Here is a 20,521-nt window from a genome sequence, read left to right on the forward strand (position 1 = left end):
TATGATACATTTGGTAGTTTAGAATAAGTTTGTTGCATGTTTTTATCTTTGAATAAAAAATTAAATAGAAAATGTTTGATTTATTTTAGTTAAAAAGTAGCTTTATACTTTATAAATTAAATCACATGTGAATGTATAGAGCTGTTCTTTTTGTGAAGAAAAGCACACAAACGTATAAATAATATACGATTAAATAACGACTAAATATTATAAATTATTTATTCATATATACAAATGAAGGGGACACAATTTCAGCCACCAAAATGAGCATGATCGTTGCATTCTCAGTCTTTTTGCATGAAGAATAAGCGCAGTCCCTTGCATAAAATGATTGATTTTCTTCCTAAATAAACTCAATCTAATTACTGTTCTAAAATATTTGTTAAACATGTTTAAACGTCGACAGCAATATACAGTTGAAGACAGAATTATTAGCTCCCCTGTTTATTTTTTTCCTCAGTTTCTATTTAACCGAGAGAAGATTTTTTCAACACATTTCTAAACATAATAGTTTTAATAACTCATTTCTAATAACTGATTTATTTTATCTTTGCCATGATGACAGTAAATAATATTCGACTAGATATTATTCCAGACACTTCTATACAGCGTATAGTGATATTTAAAGGCTTAACTAGGTTAATTAGGTAACTAGGCGGGTTAGGGTAATTAGGCAAGTTATTGTATAGCGATGGTTTGTTCTGTAGACTATCAAAAAAAATATAGCTTAAAGGGGTTAATAATTTGACCTTAAAATGGGTTTTATAAAATTAAAAAATACTTTTATTCTAGCCGAAATAAAACAAATAAGACTTTCTCCAGAAGAAAAAATATTATCAGACATACTGTGAAAATTTCCTTGCTCTGTTGAACATCATTTGGGAAACATTTAAAAAAGAAAAACAAATTCAAAGGAGGGCTAATAAATCTGACTTCAACTGTACGTTGTAAAAATCCATCTCAACACCAGGTTTAATGAAAGTAATGTCATGAAATGGGTTTCTGATGACCTTTAGAAATGAAAAGTGGACAACCTTGAAACATTACTTGTATTAGGAATGACAAAAATGTATCTTAATGCAAGATCTAAGCAGGAGCTTTATCTATGCTTTTAGACATCCTGTTTCAAAAGGTATCATTTTGATTACAGTGCTTCAGAGTATTTTGTTCTCGATTATCATTGTTGCGTCTTCTTTTGTTGTAGGTTCATGGTCATTGCATGTGTAATCATAACACTATTGGACTGAACTGTGAACGCTGTCAGGACTTTTACCATGATCTGCCCTGGAGACCCGCTGAAGGACGCAACACTAATGCCTGTAAAAGTAGGAAATGTGCTATTTTAAAGTATTACTCAATGAAATAGTAGCTTTTTGTGTGTAGAAGTATTAATTAATCTTAAAATAGCTTTTTATGACACAGCAGGGTTTATTTATATGGTTCAACAAATTTTTTTAAACATATTTTTTCATAATTCTTTGTTATATGTTACTTGTTACTGCATTTGTTATTGTACAAATGCTACTGCTTACAGTTTTTTCAGAATGTAATTATAATATATTACAGCATTATCTTCCATCTCCTCACCAATATTCCTTTGCCTCTTCCACAGAGTGTCACTGCAACCATCACTCTCATTCGTGCCATTTCGACATGGCAGTTTACCGAGCCTCAGGAAACGTGAGCGGCGGCGTGTGCGACGACTGCCAGCACAACACTATGGGCCACAACTGCGAACAGTGCAAACCCTTCTTCCACCAGCATCCAGAGAAGGACATCCGCGACCCTAACATCTGCGAGCGTACGTGCGCTCTATCATTTCCTTCAGCTCTTTCTCCTCGACCTGTCTGGTCAAGTTTGTGAGGAGTTTCTGGTCCAGCTGTTGCTTTGTTTTAGATTTGGAGCAGAGACACCTGGGCTTTGAAGTAGTTTGTCAGCGCAGTCTTCAAAACACACACGATTGGGTTTCACATTCCTCCTCTGTTGTGGTGACGGAGGGTTTAGTTTGAACTCTGTGACTACAAAGGAGAAGTGTGGTCTGGGAATTTTACATTACACTTATGATTCATTCATAAAAAAAAAAAAAGTTCAACTGAACAATTAAAAAAATATGTTTGCTGCTTGTTCAAACTACTTATCTAAAATGAGCTGAAACAACTAAATTCTTGAGTTTTTTTGGGCACAGCTTAATTGTTTTATGTTCATTCAACTTGAAATTGTAAAAGTCATTAAGTTAAATCGATTGATTGTGTCGGGACAACATGAAAGGATCGTGTGGAAACCAGCACTTTTTTTTTACAGTAAAGTAATTTGAATAATTTGAATCATATGAAGCGATTTTAATGAATTAAATTAATAAAAAGTTGCATTATTTATACACAAATGATCAAAACATACTGAAAATTTAGAGTAGGTAATATTTTGTAATGTGACACTTATTACAGCTTCATTTATTTGATCAAAATACTTATAATATTGCGATATAGTAATTTAGTTCGAACCTTATGACTACAAAGAAGTACAATCTGTGAATTTTACTATGCTACACTTATGATTCATTCATGAAAAACTATTGAAATGAAAAGTTATTTGCTTAATGTTAACCATTTTAAGCAGTTTTAATAAATTAGATTACTTTTAGGGAATTAAATTAATGAAGTTGTATTTATTTACACACAAATTACCAAAATGTATTACAATTTTCAGTCCCACTTTATATTAAGTGGCCTCAACAACTATATACTTGCATCAAAAAATAAATACAATGTACTTACTGTGTTCACAATGTATTGCAGAACACTTGTGCTCTTGAGGTGGGATGCGGGTAGGGTTAGGGACAGATTTGGTGGTATGGGTAGATTTAAGCGTGGGTTTAGGACAGGGATGGGCAAACTCGATCCTGGAGGGCTGGTGTCCCTTTTGCACCAACCCTAATCAAACACACCTGCTTGTAGCTTTCTAGTGATCTTGAAGACACTAATTAGGGTGTTCAGGTGTGTTTGATTAGTGTTGGAGCAAAACTCTGCAGGGACACCGGCCCTCCAGGATCGAGTTTGCCCATGCCTGGTTTAGGATGATGGTCAACAGATAATTAAAGATGCAATTACAGAAATTAATTACAGATGTTTATACCTGCATGTATTTAATCAATCATAAGTGCAATGTAAAAACATGTATTTATACAATAAGTATATTGTAACAAATGATTAATTTCACTGTAGGTGCATTAGTTTAGGCTACTTAATATGAAGTGGGACCAAATTTTTTAAACAGTTAGGATTTTGTGATGTTATGCTCATTACTTTATTTATTTGATCAACTGTAACAGATGTAATATTGTGACATTAATAATCATTTAAAGAACAGTTTTCTATATTTAGACTCCCCCTAAAATGGGATTTTATGAATGAATTTAGTCAAAGTGTTTATCAGTTATTATGCATGATAAATTTTTAATAATGGTGCTTAATAATTATTCTATTTTTGTGATCATATTTGAGAGATTTATTTTATCTCTATATATATATTTAAGGGTGTTTTTAATGTATAACTTCTACAACCTTATAATGCATATGATTTGGATAAAAACATAATGCCTCTCCAATCCAGTTCTATAAATCCGAGTCTTCCAACAGAGCCATTTCCTTTCTATTAAAAATAAATGTATTTCCTACGATATGTAATGGGGAAAAAATAAAAAATTAGTTCATCGGACTGGGTTGATGATCGATGGTGTTAAAACATGCTCTTTAGTTATGTTGTCTCTGTTATTCAAACAGTTATGGGAGGAAAACACTCAAATACTTTATTCCAACGACATCTGAAATCTGCATTTTCCCCCCTCGCAGGGGCCCTAAGTGCGCATGGGCCCCTGGGCCTGTGCCCATAATGCCCATTGGTTAATCCAGCCCTGGTTACATGGAAGACTTCAAAACTGTGATTATTGAAATGATATTTCACAATTTTATTATTCTTACTGCATTTTTGATTATGTAGCCTTTGTGATTATGAGACTTCATTTACATTTTTTGTTTCTACATAAATCAGTTATTATTATTGTTGTTATTATTAATTATTCATTCATTCATTTTCTTTTTGGCTTAGTCCCATTATTAATCTAGGATCGCCACAGCGGAATGAACCGCCAACTTATCCAGCGTATGTTTTACGCAGTGGATGCCCTTCCAGCTGCAACCCATCCCTGGGAAACATACATACACACTCATACACTACGGACAATTTAGCTTACCCAATTCACCTGTACCGCATGTCTTTGGACTTGTGTGGAAAACCGGAGCATCCGGAGGAAACCCACGCGAACACGGGGAGAACATGCAAACTCCACACAAAAACGCCAACTGACCCAGTCGAGGCTCGAACCAGCGAACTTCTTGCTGTGAGGCAAATGTGCTACCCACTGCACCACCGTGCAGCCCTTATTAAACATGATTAATTATTATCAAATATTATTTATTATTATTATTAAAATTATTCCAATGGGTGCCTTAAGTTGGTGGTTCATTCCGCTATAGCGACCCCTGAATGAATTATTATTCCAGAGAAATTGACCATAAGGTATATTTACGTTAAAGTAACGCTAAGAAATCCCCTCAAAGTTGTAAGTTGATTATTGTTGTTGTTATTATTATTATTAGTTAATCCCCTTTGTTTTGTATTATATGTAAGTATCCTGTTAAGTATAAACTGTTAATGTTCTCTAATAAATCTTTTAGTTTCTCTTTTTAAAGTATTATGCTTACATTATTACCATTATTTAGACACTGGTCCCATTTTAAAAGTATTGTTTTGGTACTAAGAATACCCAACCCAATAATTAAGGGGAAATCACACATCACATACAGTACTTGCATATAGGATGGTCCCCAATAATAAAATGCTCATGGTATTTTTAACTTTTTCCCTTTTTTTCTGTGAGCCTAAAGAGTCAGCATGCCTCCGTGTGTTAGTTTTCCCAGCTGTTCACAGTTCCTCCCATTGTCTTCAAGTCTGCCGTGTGGATTTGTCTTTTGCAGCCTGTAACTGTGATCCGGTTGGATCCCTCAATGGTGGCGTTTGCGACTCGATGACAGATGTGTCCCTTGGGCTGATCTCGGGTCAGTGCCGCTGTAAACCCAATGTGGAGGGCGAACGCTGTGACCAGTGCAAACAGGGCCATTACGGGCTCAGCGAAGACCCTCTTGGCTGCCATCGTAAGTCATAATAAAGACACTATCGGGTCTAAAGCTAATTAATGGCAGAAATATGAAAGTTATAGTGAATGTTATTCTTTTTTTGTTACCCAGCATGCACCTGCAATGCTTTGGGAACAGTTCCAGGTGGAAGCCCGTGTGACACAGATTCAGGAAACTGTTACTGTAAACGTCTGGTTACCGGAAGGAACTGTGACCAGTGTCTGGTGGGTGTCCGGTTTACTTTATTAGTTCATTCATATTGGCATGTACAATAACACTGTAGATTATCTTATTCTTTTGTGGTTTATATATGTGACTCCTTTGTTGTAAATGATGTGTTGCAGTCCTTGATTTTATTTGGCTGAGCACCAAATTCCAGATTATAATAATTAACTACACTTATACCATACAAATTAAAATGTATTCTTTTTCTTTTATTTTTATAATTTCAGCTAGTTTGCCAAGAAAATCTCCCTTATTTCTCATTATCTTAGACTTCATATCAAAAAAGCTCAAATTAAAGCAACAATTATATGACTAAAACTATCCAGACATATTTATTAACAAATTATTAAGATGACAAAAACACAACAATATTACAAATATATATATATTTTAAACATTAAAAAATGGACAATTTAAAAATGAACTTAAATTCATAACATTAATAAAAACTGTAATAGTATCTCAAATATATAACTCCATCAGTTTTGATTTCTGGTAAATTACTTTTGTTTGTGTAATGTTCCTTATTTTTATAACATTTTTATGACATTTTGCAATTAGTTTTAAATTAAAATAAATTTTGTTATTTTTACATACAGTTGAAGTCAAAATTATTAGCCCCCCTGTTTATTTTTTTTTCTCTATTTCTGTTTAATGGAGATTAAAAAAAATTCAAAACATAATAGTTTTAATAACTCATCTCTAATAACTGATTTATTTTATCTTTGCCATGATGACAGTAAATAATATTTGACTAGATATTTTTCAAGACACTTCTATACAGCTTAAAGGGACATTTAACTAGGTTAATTAGGTTAACTAGGCAGATTAAGGTAATTAGGCAAGTTATTGTATAACGATGGTTTGTTGTGTAGACTATCGAAAAAATATATAGCTTAAAGGGGCTAATAATTTTGACCTCAAAATGTTTTTTAAAAAAGTAACTGCTTTTATTCTAGCCTAAATAAATCAAATAAGACTTTCTCCAGTAGAAAAAATATTATCAGACATACTGTGAAAATTTCCTTGCTCCGTTAAACATCATTTGGAAAGTATTTAAAAAAGAAAAGGGGGGCTAATAATTCTGACTCGAACTGTATTTATTTGTTGATTATTAAAAGATTTCTAGCATTACGTTTTGCCAGAATGTGCTATCCTGCATTTGAGAGCTGTTGTTTATGTTTCTTCTTCTTGTGAGGTCTATCATAAACACTGTGGTCTTTTAACACGTGTCTCTTTCTCTCATAGCCCCAGCACTGGGGTCTCAGTAATGACATGGACGGCTGCAGACCATGTGACTGTGATCATGGTGGTGCAATCAACAACAAGTAAGTAAATCTACTCCATTTCTGCAATTTTGAGTCTCTTATTCAAGCACAGTTATCCTTATTGTTATGATTAACAAAAATGAGGGTTTGACTTTACAAAGTGAAATTGACAACTGCTTGCATGGTATGAAGAATACAGCGTTTTTATTCATTTTTGATGATCATGGTCAATGGGAATGATTTTTTGTTGCCATCTGTGCATAAAACATTTCAGGTTTTTCATGTAATTTTTGTATATTTTAGACTTTTGCATAACACCTTCACTAAACGAGCCGTTGTGCCACAACAGCTAGAAGCTGTCTACTTTGTACTTCACGTCAGGGGTGTTGCAGTACACTACCTGACAAAATTCTTGTCTTGATCCCAGTTGTAACAGCAACAAATAATAACTTGACTTCTAGTTTATCATTTGTAAAAGTGGCACAAGGTAGATTTTTCAGATGAATCATCTGTTGAACTGCATCCAAATGATCACAAATACTGCAGAAGACCTACTGGATCCCACACAAACCCAAGATTCAGACAGAAATCAGTCAAGTTTGGTGAAGGAAAAATCATGGTTTGGGGTTACATTCAGTATGGGGGCGAGCGAGAGATCTGCAGAGTGGAGGGCAACATCAACAGCCTGAGGTATCAAGACATTTGTGCTGCCCATTACATTATAAACCACAGGAGAGGGCAAATTCTTCAGCAGGAGAGCGCTCCTTCTCATACTTCAGCCTCCACATCAAAGTTCCTGAAAGCAAAGAAGTTCAAGGTGCTCCAGGATTGGCCAGCCCAGTCACCAGACATATACATTATTGAGCATGTTTGGGATAAGATGAAGGAGGAGGCATTGATGATGAATCCAAAGCAAGAACACCTTCTTAGCCATTCCAGATGACTTTATTAATAAGTGATTTGAGTCACTGCAGAGATGTATGGATGCAGTCCTTCAAGCTCATGGGAGTCAGACACAATATTCATTCGGTTTCCACTGCACCATGACTTCATATTCTATACTGTACATCTGTTTCTGTTAAGTGACAAGACTTTTGTCTTAGCAAAGTCAGACCTTACTGTCCTAATTAAATAATTAAAAATCAAGGCATGATCATATTTTATTGTGGTAAAATAAGCGTAATCTAGAGGCCTTCGCCTTTCATATAAGCCATTTCTGATACCAAATGATCAACCAGAAGTTAAGTTATTATAAGCTGCTCCTAAAACTTGGATAGGCGACAAGACTTTTATCAGGTAGTGTCCGAAATAGAATGGATTCATCTAGGAGCAGGACCTTGCCACTCCATTACTATTCTATTCTAATTTGCATAAAGATTTGGTAAAAAGTTAAGAATGGCATTATAGGGATAGTTCTCCCCAAAATGAAAGTTCCCTCACCATTTACTCACACTCAAGTTGAAAAACTTTTGAATTCATTCTTCTGTTGAACACAAGAGACCTTCAGACAAATATTGGGGGAAAAAAAGCAGCCACCGACGAACAAAAAATATTGTAGATGTCAGTGGCTGCTTTTTTTCCAACATTCTTCCGTATATTTTCCTATGTGTTCAACAGAAACTTAAAATAGTTTGAAAGAAGTGGAGATTGAGTAAATCATTGCATGCTTTTCATTTCATAGGGAACTATTCTTTTATCTCATCAGAGATGTTAAATTTTCTCACATTTTCTGAAGAGCTTGTAAAAAATCTTTGTTCTATTCCTACTTTGCTGGTCTCTTAGTAAGTTTATATCAGCCTGTTGAGAAACTATTGGCAGGAGGCCTGAAATAACAGTGAAAAAAAGTTTATAGTGTTCCTGAATCCTGAACTGACAACGTTATCCAGTAAGAAAACTTCATTAACATGAGTTACAATAGCAGGCTTTAACTGCAGTCCAGCAAACAGTTGGGTGCAGGATTTGTGTTTCAACTGTGTGTGTGTGTGTGTGTCAACATTGAATATTTTGTCCTTAACTACATTTCTCCAGTTGTTTCAAAATCCAAATAATTTCGCTTTATTCCCTTCAAGTTGCTCTCCTGTATCGGGTCAGTGTCAGTGTCGTGAGCACATGTTTGGCAGACGCTGTGACCAGGTGGAATCTGGCTTTTACTTTATCGCTTTGGACCACTACACCTATGAAGCAGAGGAAGCCAAGTTTGGACCTGTAAGAGTCCTCTTTACTCACATTTGCTGAAGTCTTTGAGTTTTTTGAAAGCTTGACTCAAATAGCTCTCGGTCTCTTCACAGGGTGTGACGGTTGTCCCGAGAACTCATCCTCAAGACAGATCGCCGACTTGGACTGGTATAGGTTTTGTGAATGTTCCTGAAGGAGCATATCTGGAATTCAGTATCGACAACATTCCCTACTCTATGGAGTATGACATCATCATCCGATATGAACCTCAGGTGACTTTCTCTACAATCTCATTGTGTTTCAAATGTTAGTTCACACAAAGATAAAAATTATGTTATGTCTTTTTAATCCCCTCAGACCTTCTTTCATCTTTGAAACACAGTTTAAGATATTTTAGATGAAATCCGAGAGTCTCGTCCTCCATAGACAGCAATGGTCCCGAGACATTCACAGTCCAGAAAAGCAACCAAAATTATTGTCAAAACGTTTAATGTAGCTTCAGTGATTAAAATGTAATCATATAAATCTCCAAGAACATTTTTGTGTAGCACAAATCTGTCAAATCTATTTAGTTAGCCTATGTTTTCTCACCCATGTCAAGTTGTTAGGGTGCACGTTTACTACAGGCATATGCTGTATTTTCATAGGTCACGCAAGTGCCACATAGTAAATGTAGATAGTTTTTAGTTTGGTTTTTAGCACACAAAAGTGTTCTTGGAGCTTTGTATGATTACAGTTGAACCACTGAAGTCACATGTTTGGACAATATTTTGGGTTCCTTTTCTGGACTTTGAACGAGTCAGGACCATTGCTGTCTATAGAGGATGAGGGAGATCTTGGATTTCATCTAAAATATTTTTATATGTGTTTTGAAAATGAACAAAGGTCTCAGGGCATTGGTATGACATGGTGGTGATTTAATAATAACAATATACATTTTGGGGTGAACTATCCCTTTAATTGCATTGCCTAAAGATTTCGATATTGTTACTGAAAATACTTTGTCTTTCTGTGAAATATCTTCCCAGCTTTATATCAAACATCCTGTAACATCTTATCAAACATCCTCTTTTTGTACATTACTCTTTGAATAAAGATCCATTCTTAATTTTTTTAATACAAAAAATTTCGGGTCCGTCTTAGGTGCGGGCCCTTGATAATGTCTCTGGGGGCCCCCTTAACGTATGGGCCCTTAGAATAGTCCTACCTTACCCCACCCTAGTGGCGCCCCTGCGTGTCTGTGTGTACATAGTATGCCGAATAGCTATTCTGTACACAAAATCCCAAAGTGTCGCAAGTGACTGTCAAGCCAGCTCACAAGCAGCTTTACAGTAATAAACATGTAGAAGAAAATTGCATAACAGTTTGTTCTTTGATTCAGCTTGTAGTATATTGCGGGCTTAATATCACTATTGACATTTGACAAGTCAATATAATCAATGACTATCTTAAGGCCAGCTGTCAGGTCTTGAGTTAAGGGGTAAACCGGTACTGTTACATCACACAATTACATCATCTTCTTGCTCTTTCATGGTTTGTAGCTACCAGAGCAGTGGGAAGAAGTGTTGATGACTGTCATCAGGCCTCGGGTCATTACCGCTGACAGCCGCTGTGCAAACACTATGCCAGATGATGACAACCAGATGGTGTCTCTGCATCCTGGATCCAGGTATGAGAGGAGAAAGAAATAAACACCTTCCGTGCCCAGGAGACAACAGCAATGCTACCTAAATAGTGTGCTTCGTAGAATGCAGTATTTTAAGTTGTCTTAGATAATATAATATATAAAAATATAATATAAAATTTACACAAATATAAGGGAAACATATAAATGTTGTCATTGGCATACTGAAATATATTAAAGCACTAAATGTACTAATGGTATATACATATAAAAACAAACTTAATAAATAAAGTCATCAAAACAACATAGAAACAATTGAAAAAATAAAATAAATTAACAAATTACAATAAATACTATAATTGTATGGAAATAATACAGTAAATAGTTACGCATGAGCAGTGTACTAAATAATTACGCATTAACAGTGTACTATGCGGACAATGGAAAACTATAAGCTGTTTTAGATCATAGTAAGCAATTATGCTCATTTTGACCACATTTTAAGGCAGCATCTCATGTATTCTTAAAAGAAACTGTAATCTTAGAATGCACTGCTGCTACAAATCCTCAAAAGTGTAGATTATAGATATATACTTGTATTAAAAACCTAAAAATAAAAATATAAATCTAGGAAGAGTGTTAGAAAGCAGCAGACATCCATGGCTGGTTTCCAACATTCTTCAAAATATCTTATTTTGTGTTCAAAGAAATTCATAACAGTTTACAAGCACTTAAGCGTAGGTAAATTGTCCTTTCTGGGTAAACTATCCATTTAAATCAATAAAATGTATGTGTGATATATGCAATGCATTTCATCCCTGCTGAAAAATCCATCTTAAACCAGCCTAGGCTGGTTGGCTGGTTGTAGCTGGTTGACCAGCCTGGTTTTAGAGGGGTTTTGGCTATTTCCAGGCTGGTTTTCAGCCATTTCCAGCCTGGTCTTAGCTGGTCAGGCTGGAAAATGACCAGCTAAATCTAGCTAAAACCAGCCTGTTTTAGGCTGGACATAGCTGGTTCAGGCTGGGCTCCCACCCTGGCTAGGCTGGTCAAGCTGGTTTTAGCTGGTCATCACCCAGCCTGATCAGCTAAGACCAGGCTGGAACTGGCCAAAACCCCTCTAAAACCAGGCTGGTCGACCAGCTAAAACCAGCCAACCAGCCTAGGCTGGTTTAAGCAGTTTTTTTCAGTAGGGATACTCAGCATCATTTTGTTAGCTTAGCAACATGCTAATGTAAATTTCTTTTGAAACCAGTTGCCAGATGGGTCATTTTTATGGCACCTAAAGAGTTTAGAGTTCCTAAAGAGTTGTAAATATAACTCAACACTTGTATGCTGTATGCCATCCTTGTAATTACTTGAGAATCAGAATTTTAGCTTAGCAACATGCTAATTTAAAACTCTATTCAAATCGAGTATATTTATTTATGTATATTTTTCTCCTGCTTATGTAGGATGTTGCTAATCTGAAATTATGAGATCTTTCTTCAGTTAGGATAGTACTGTAGTTTTTCTGCAAAGCTTTGGCTAAGTTTCAAGGTCAAAAATATCTATTGTAAATACTGTAGCAATTTATGATGCAGTGCTCTCACAGAAGATACATTTCTGTTGGTCATCTGCGTGTCAAACCTGTTGTGAAATCTTTCAAACTTTTACCAGCTCTTGATTTCTCCATGAAGGCTACCTCAGCTGTACTGCGGCACTTTTAGAAGGCAGCTCAGTAGGTTTTGGAGGCTAATATCTTTGAGCTTTGAATTTGAGAAGGTAAATTCTCCTGGTTTTGCCCATCAGGTATGTGGTGCTGCCCAGGCCTGTGTGTTTTGAAGAGGGCTTGAACTACACGGTGCGCTTGAGTCTGTCTCTGTACTCTGCTCTCAGTGATGTGCAGTCGCCATACACACTCATCGACTCGGTAGGCTCCCTATTCTATCTCATCAAATTTACACTTTCAGTTGCTTTTCAATCCTCTAACTCTGATTTATTTGGATTCTTTAGATCGTCCTCATGCCTCACTGCAAAAACCTAGATATTTTCTCTGGCTCTGGATCAGAGGGTGGAAACTTGGTGACCAACAGCGCCTGGGAAAATTTCCAGCGCTACCGCTGTTTGGAGAACAGCCAGGCGGTGGTGAAAACCCCCATGACTGATATCTGCAGAAATTACATCTTCAGTGTGTCAGCTCTTCTGCACCAGGGAGTTAAAGGTACATCAATACTGAACAAATTGTAGATTTTTTTCAATTATTAGTGATGCTTGCTAAAAGTTTCCTAGTTTTGTTTTTAAATATAGAGAATGGGAATCTATGTTAAAGCATGCTGAGATATGTTGGTCACACTTTATTTTGATGGTGTGTTTGTTGAATGTAGTTTACATTGCATCTACATGCCAACTAATTCTCATTAGATTATAAGTAGACTGTTAGGTTGGGGTTAGGGTTAGTGTAAGTTGACATGTACTTGTAAAGTTTCTTATAGTAAGTTAAATGTCTGTAGAAGGAGCAGTATGAGCAAATATTAAGCAGACAATCTAATACTCAAATGGGCCATCGAAATAAAGTGTTACCTTTATATTTAGTGGTCACCATAATCGAAGGACAAACTAATAAGCATACAATGTAAAGACAAAACAAATCATGACAGCAAAAGGCTAATCATTTTGTATCAATACTTTCTGAAAACTGCTTACATGACTACTGCTTATTCTATCTCTTTACACAAAAAAACAGTCCGACACTGCATGTCGATTATGTAGCATTCAGTTTTCTTCATTAATAGCATAAATCAATTATGTGAAGTTTATTTATAGACTAATTTCGAGAGGATCACAAGCTTATGACTGCCCTGCATTATTCAATCTATGATTCACCAAGTAGACGATTCCTAAGCCACTATAAATACCCTAAGTTCCATATCACAGCCATTTTCGTTTTGAATAATCCCCCCATCCACCCCTACTCCTCCTCCTTTCCTAGATGGGTGGCACGGTGGCCCAGTGGTTAACACTGTTGCCTCACAGCAAGAACATCACTGGTTCTAGTCCTTACCAAGCCAGCCAACGTTTCTGTGCGGAGTTTACATGTATTCCCTGTGCTCACATGGGTTTCCCTCGGGTTGCCCGGTTTTCTCCCACCATCCAAAAACATGCAACTTAACTTACTTGACTAATCAAAATCGGCACCATAGACATGCTAATAGTAAGTAGTTGTCTCATAAGAGCAATCACTATCTGTTCATTAGCTACTGTAGAGTTCTCGAGATCTACCTGAGCTCAAACTCCCCTCTCGCCTTGCAAACGGGAGGGAGCCCCAGGCTCAAGGATCTTATGAGCTCAGGGCTCTCTCCCGGGACAGCATGCCGAACAAGATTTATAATCAATCATCAACTAAGTGTGAACTCTTGAAATATCGTTTAAAACAACAAAGTATAGCTAGATCTCAAACTATGGATCATTGAAATCATATCAGTTATATATATATATATAATCATTTTGCACTGCCCTAAAATTGCTCAATATAGAGAAAAAAACATATGTATGAAAATAAGGGTGCTCTCCGAACCATGCCCAGGCGCATTTCCTGGTTCGTTTGACATGTGTGAGTGCTCCAAATCGTGCCCAGGTGACGTTCAGTTGGCCGGCCCTGGCCTGGTTGGAGGTGTGCCAAAGTGCAGTTCAGTTGGGCTTTAGCATGTTACGCTTGTAGTGTGAACGCAAAGCGCGCCTGAGCCTGAAACTGAAGATGCAACGTCATATTTAAGGGACTGTTTTATATAGATTTATTAATCATTCTTACTAATCAATGAATGCGAAGTGTCGTAGTTTATTAAAGATACAGCCCCCCAAAGATACAGATTTGACTGCGTGTCACTGCATCCCATTCATTCATTCATTTTCTTTTCGGCTTAAACCCTTTATTAATCTGAGCTCGCCACAGCGGAATGAACAGCCAACTTATTCAGCATATGTTTTACGCAGCGAATGCCCTTCCAGCTGCAACCCATCACTGGGAAACATCCATATACACTCATTCACACACATAAACTACGGACAATTTACCCAATTCACCTATGCCACATGTTTTTTGGACTTGTGGGGGAAACCGGAGCACCCGGAGGAAACCCACGGGGAGAACATGCAAACTCCAAACAGAAATGCCAACATACCCAGCTGGGGCTTGAGCCAGCGACCTTCTTGCTGTGAGGTGATTGTGCTACCCACTGCGCCACGATATAACTAAAGCAATGTCAACTGTGCTGAGCGAGAGTGCTCGCTTCTGTTAAACTGAACAGTTGCATCATCAATGACGTAAGCGTGCTCAGGATCGGAAGGCAAAATGCAGTGCGAGTGCAGGTCATCAGGGGAGTGCGAGTACACCCTAAGCCATTAAAGGAGTAACAGTTAAAACTTACAGTAAAGATGCTCTGAAATGGTGTGTATTGTGGACAGGGCTATACAAATAAATAACTTGAGATAAATAAACCAAGTAAAAACAAAATAAAGCAACAATGGTAAAACAAGAGCTCTGGTGTCAAGGAGATGCACAAATAACATTTACAGTTGCAGGTAGATGTGTTTTGCTTGTACTGTCGCTTTCTTCTGATTTACATTGTGATGCTTTCATGTCAGAAAGATTTGAAAAACCACACAATTCCCACACTAACATTCGTCATTTTGAAAAGACATGGATTAGACCATTACATTTAAATTGGTTTATTTTATAAATGTTTTGGAGCATTGTAGTTTTGGGTAAATAGACTTTTAGTGAAGGGATAGAAACATATAATATATAAGTTTTTCGGGTTTTAAAAGACAAGAGGGTGAATGACAGAATTTATATTTTGGGTTGAACTAGCTATTACAAATGTTTCCACTTTAAAGCACACACACACGAACACTCACCCTGTCATCACCGCTGACATTGCCTCCATTCTCTAACCACATAAGAATCCCCTTTTTGTGGGTATGATAGACGTGCCAGTCTTCATTCTGTCATCGTTCATTCTGCTTTCATTTTCCTGCGTCTGCTGTCTCTCCTGTCTCGTGTCAGGGCTTGTAACGGAGCCTCAGGCGTAATTATACTGCTTAACATGCTTCCTGTCTGAGACTTTACCATTTCATCATCTGTCAGGGCAAGAAGTGCAAAAAAAACTTGGTTAGAGGCATAAATCACAATGCAAGTTTTGCTGACTATAAATATCAGCGTTCATTTCCACTTGATAAAATCAAATGATGAACAACGTGCTGCTACTTACATGGCATACACAATGTAAAAACTACAATCAAACATCTTTCTAGGAAAAGTACACATGTAATACTAAGTACAATTAAAATATTTAGAAAGGAAAACCTTTACAATTTCTTAACTAATGGTTGAGATTAGAGTAATAGACAATTTTATCCTGATTGACCTTATAAAGCTTTTGCAAATGACATCAACAATTACCATTAGACAACATTTGTTAACACATTTACAGTACAATAATTTGTTCCATGAATTGTATTTATTTATCAATTAATATACAAAATGTGGAAATAAATTCCACAGAGTATGAAGAGCGATTGTTAAATACTTATTATAAAATGTTATAAATAAAATACTATTAAAATAAATATTTAAAAATGTAATAATTAGTTGATTTTAAATTTGTGGATCTTTTTTAAAGTTCCATTCACTTATAACAAAATCAATATAATCTATTTTCCAACGTTATGAGAAAACTGATGAAGTGCAAAAACTTTGTATTGGCTGATCTCAAGAGGGTAGAGATACGATAGATAACCGAGTTAAAAACCAAGTTATTATAGTTAACTAAAGCTAATATTAAAAGCTTTTAAAAATAAATGTATTCTAAATTTAATCATTTCTTTATGTCTGTTTAATTTATGATTGAAAGATAATAAAAAGTGTATGACAAAACTAGCAGTATCTCTACAAAATAATGTTTGAATCTGTATTTAGGGATATTTATTTTGAAAATATTAACTTAACGATAACCACTATACCTATTTTTGACTGTCTCCTCCTCCTGAATCATACATTCAACATCAAATATCATAAATAATTATACCTAACTTTACTTGTTTTTGTTGTGTGTTTACTCTGAGTTTAACATCTGCATGAAACATCTGTTTTCTGTATCATTTGTAATTTCAGCAATTAAAAAATAAATTTTGTGTCCCTAATTTCAGATCAACTCTGTTACGTCGGTTATGAAAAGGCATAAACAATCTTTAAAGTTCTTACAGACAAAGCATGCGACTTGCTCAAGTGATCTCACTTTAGGATACACCAATAGTAGATTATGTCAACTCTGTTTTTGTGATATGCGATGTAAAATTTGATATTGCGATACGAAGCTGCATAAAATTCTGTTTTCGACATGGCTAGCATTGCTTTCAGGTTAGCATCTTGAGCTACAAGGACAAAAAGGTGGAAAATGTCAACTCTGGTAATGATTTAAAAAGGTTAACAATATAATAAAGAACAATTAGTAACAGAATCAAACGCTCCTGTAACTGTGAGTCTGAGGCTTTGTTAGAATCCATGTGCAGAAGTTTATTAAAGGGTTTAAGCAGAGACATAAATGTATAAACAGGCGGAGAGTCGGCAACATGTAAGCAGTCCAAACCAATCAACATACACAAGGGCAAATCCAGAAGACGTGGTGAGAAGGCAGGCGAATGTTAAGGCAACAATAAGCAGTCCAAAACAGATCAAGATACACAGGGTCAAATCCAGAAGACGTGGTGACAAAGCAGGCAAATGATCAAGGCAACAACAAGCAGTCCAAAACAGAGCAAGAGGACAAAGACAGATAACATACGTGATCAAAGCAGGCAGGGTCATACACAGAAAAGCGGTCATGAAAGTCACTTGGAACATGCTTGGTAAGGCAGGTAAACTAGCAATACTTCACAAAGAAGCATGGTCTGAGCTCTTGCTGGTATATAGCACAAACAGGGAGTGACTGCGGAGGGAGCGGAGCTGAGTCAGTAGTCGGGTGAGGGCTCCCTCTGCTGGTGTGGCGTTACTGCTCCCTATCACATTGAGACATATTTTTTCATTATTTTACATTAATAATGGATACAATTTACTGTAAAATATAAAATTTTTGGATGTTATTTATTTAGCAATGAAAAATGAATGTTAATTGCTTGAAATGTATCAAAAACTCAGTCATATATTTGCCTCTCCTCTGTTTCCCTCAGCCTGTCAGTGTGACCCACAGGGGTCTCTTAGCACAGTTTGCGACCCGAGCGGTGGCCAGTGCCAGTGTCGCCCCAACGTGGTTGGCAGAAACTGTGACAGATGTGCTCCTGCTACCTTCCTGTTTGGGCCACAAGGATGCAGACGTAAGTAAAACTTTGTTCATCACATTCTGAAACAAACAGCTGAAGTCAAAATTAGTAGCCCTCCAGTGATTATTGTTTCTTTTTAAATATTTCTCAAATGATTTACTGTGTAACAGGGCAAGGAATTTTTCACAGTCTTTGATAAAAAACCCCCCCAAACATTTTAAGGTCAATATTATTAGCCTGCTTACTAAGCAATATTGTTTTCTATTGTCTACAGAACAAACCATCATTATACAATGATTTGCCTAATTCCCTAACTTTCCGAATTAACAGTTAAGCCTTCAAATATGATTTTAAGCTGAATACTAGTATTTAGTAAACTATTATAAACTGTCATCATGGCAAAGATAAAAGAAATCAGTTATTAAAAATGAGTTATTAACACTATTATGTTTAGAAATGTGCTGAAAATAATTCAGGGGGGCTAATAATTCTGACTTCAACTGTATCTGAAAGCTTAACTCTGGTCTCTTGTTATTCAGCCTGTGATTGCAGTCCTGAGGGTTCCGTCCACTCATATTGCCACGAGGCCACCGGTCAGTGTGAGTGTATTGCTGGAGCATATGGACGGCAGTGTGACCGATGTCTGCCTGGATATTGGGGTTTCCCGAACTGTCGCCCCTGCACTTGCAATGGCCATGCGGAGCAGTGCGACACACAAACCGGACAGTGTCTGTCCTGCAGAGATCACACCACTGGCCACAACTGCGAGAGGTTAGAGACTGTTCATAACTAAAGTTTGAAATTTAAAGGATTTAAAACAGGAATGTATTCAGCCAAGGACAAAAAGAAGAGCCGTACCCTCAAATATACAGCTAAATTATTAGCCCTCCTGTCAAATTTCTTTTTCTTTTTCAAATAGTTTCTAAGTGATTTTAAGAGAGCAAGGAGATTTTCACAATAAATAAAATTACTATTATATGTTTTGGTCACACTTTATTTTGATGGTCCGTTTGTTGAATTTAAGCTACATTGCATCTACATGCCAACTAATTCTCATTAGATTATAAGTAGACTGTTAGGTTGGGGTTAGGGTTGGTTTAAGTTTACATGTCCTTACAAAGTTTCGTATAGTCTGTTAAATGCTGTTGAAGGAGCAGTTTCAACAGATATTAAGCAGACAGTCTACTAATACTCAAATGGACCATCAAAATAAAGTGTTACCTATTTTTTTTCTTTTGGAGAAAATCCTATTTCTTTTAGTTTGCCTGAAATTAAAGAATATTTTACGTTTTATATTAATATTATTAGCCGCTTAATTTTTTTTTCTCAATTGACTAAAGAACAATAAAAAATGCCCAATGACCTGCTTAATTAGCCTAGTTAACCTGATTAGCCAAGATAAATTGTACTTTAAGCTGAATATTAGTGTCTTGTAAAAAGAAACTAACAAAAAAATAATAATTAAACCATATAATTAGAACTGTCTTCCTTACATACTGTAGATATTTAACTTGACCACAGATAGAAACTATTAATATTAATCAAGTTTCGGGTTTAGTTTTATCTGTTTTATTGGTTTAATATTCACGTAAATAAAAGGAACATATTGTGGTTTCGCACACTGCTGCTAGATGTAGCATTAATTCACATGCAAGAATAGTATTAGAAATCCTTATTTCAAAAACCATTTATTCAAATTTGATTTATAAATGAGGAGTCAGATTTGAACTGTTTCAAGTTATTAAATGCTGAATAATAGTGTTTGTGGCCATTTCATGAATTCAGTTTTAGCTGTGCTGCTGTAGAGATGACTGGTAAAGGATAATCTGTTATAATGCGCTGTCAGTAGCACAGCTCTATTTATATAAACAGAGCGTGTGTGAACTCAAAAGCGAAGGTCAAATGCGAGCACGTATCTAAAGGCAATTTCATTTCCTTTGCATATCAAATCCCTGCATTATAAAACTAGACAATACCATAATAGTATATATCCTCAAAAATAAATTTCAGATATTAAACAGAAATTACACAGTTCATCCCACAGAGGTAGAGAGATACAGGAATGACACCCCAGATGAAAGTATTATTTTTCAATCATGAAATGCCTTTTGCAGGTGTTTGGGTGGTTACTATGGTGACCCAGTCCTAGGATCTGGAGATCACTGTCGCCCCTGCATGTGTCCTGACGGTCCCGGCAGTGGTCGGCAATTCTCTGGCGCGTGCTATAAGAGTCCTGACTCCAGCCAGGTGTTTTGTGTCTGCAACCAGGGATATAAAGGTAAGCGCACAAGTCAAAACCACCATAAATTTCCTTTATCATGACAGAACGGGTTAGAACTTGTCATGTAGTTCACACTAAGGTTCAAAAGAATCTTTGAATGACATGTTTTAGGCTCAATAACAGTGTATTTATTTGATAAAATTATTTTAAGTTGTAAAAAAATTGTGAAATGTAATGTATTGTTGTGATCGCAAAGTTTAATGTTCAGCATCATTACTAAGATCCTTTAAAAATCATGATAATACACTGACTTAGTGAATTAAAAGCCATATGATACATTTTTTTATGATATTTGATAAATTTAAAGTTCATTAATTTGACAAAAATAAATATATAAGTCACTTTTGACCAGTTTAACGCATGCTTTCTAAGTAAAAGTAGGAATGTCTTACTAAAGATCTTTCTCAAACCTAACATTTGAACAGTGCTCTATAACAGATCTTTGTAAAAAGTAGGAAGCACA

At 36.0% G+C, this 20,521-nt stretch overlaps 1 protein-coding gene across 1 annotated transcript in view; it reads left to right on the forward strand.

Moving 5' to 3' along the window:
* lamb1a (laminin, beta 1a) overlaps nt 1-20,521 on the forward strand; it is a 64,219-nt gene that overhangs the window by 17,673 nt on the left and 26,025 nt on the right. Inside the window, exons 8-20 of the mRNA XM_056451482.1 lie at nt 1,205-1,325; nt 1,613-1,801; nt 5,034-5,210; nt 5,304-5,416; nt 6,666-6,745; nt 8,755-8,890; nt 8,974-9,132; nt 10,402-10,529; nt 12,273-12,393; nt 12,477-12,684; nt 17,688-17,831; nt 18,317-18,548; nt 19,892-20,055. Coding sequence (XP_056307457.1) covers nt 1,205-1,325; nt 1,613-1,801; nt 5,034-5,210; nt 5,304-5,416; nt 6,666-6,745; nt 8,755-8,890; nt 8,974-9,132; nt 10,402-10,529; nt 12,273-12,393; nt 12,477-12,684; nt 17,688-17,831; nt 18,317-18,548; nt 19,892-20,055 — 1,972 coding nt within the window. The remainder of the gene's footprint in view (nt 1-1,204; nt 1,326-1,612; nt 1,802-5,033; nt 5,211-5,303; nt 5,417-6,665; nt 6,746-8,754; nt 8,891-8,973; nt 9,133-10,401; nt 10,530-12,272; nt 12,394-12,476; nt 12,685-17,687; nt 17,832-18,316; nt 18,549-19,891; nt 20,056-20,521) is intronic.

The sequence above is a fragment of the Danio aesculapii genome, chromosome 25 (genome assembly GCF_903798145.1).
Source record: "Danio aesculapii chromosome 25, fDanAes4.1, whole genome shotgun sequence".
In the NCBI taxonomy this organism is placed as follows: domain Eukaryota; kingdom Metazoa; phylum Chordata; class Actinopteri; order Cypriniformes; family Danionidae; genus Danio; species Danio aesculapii.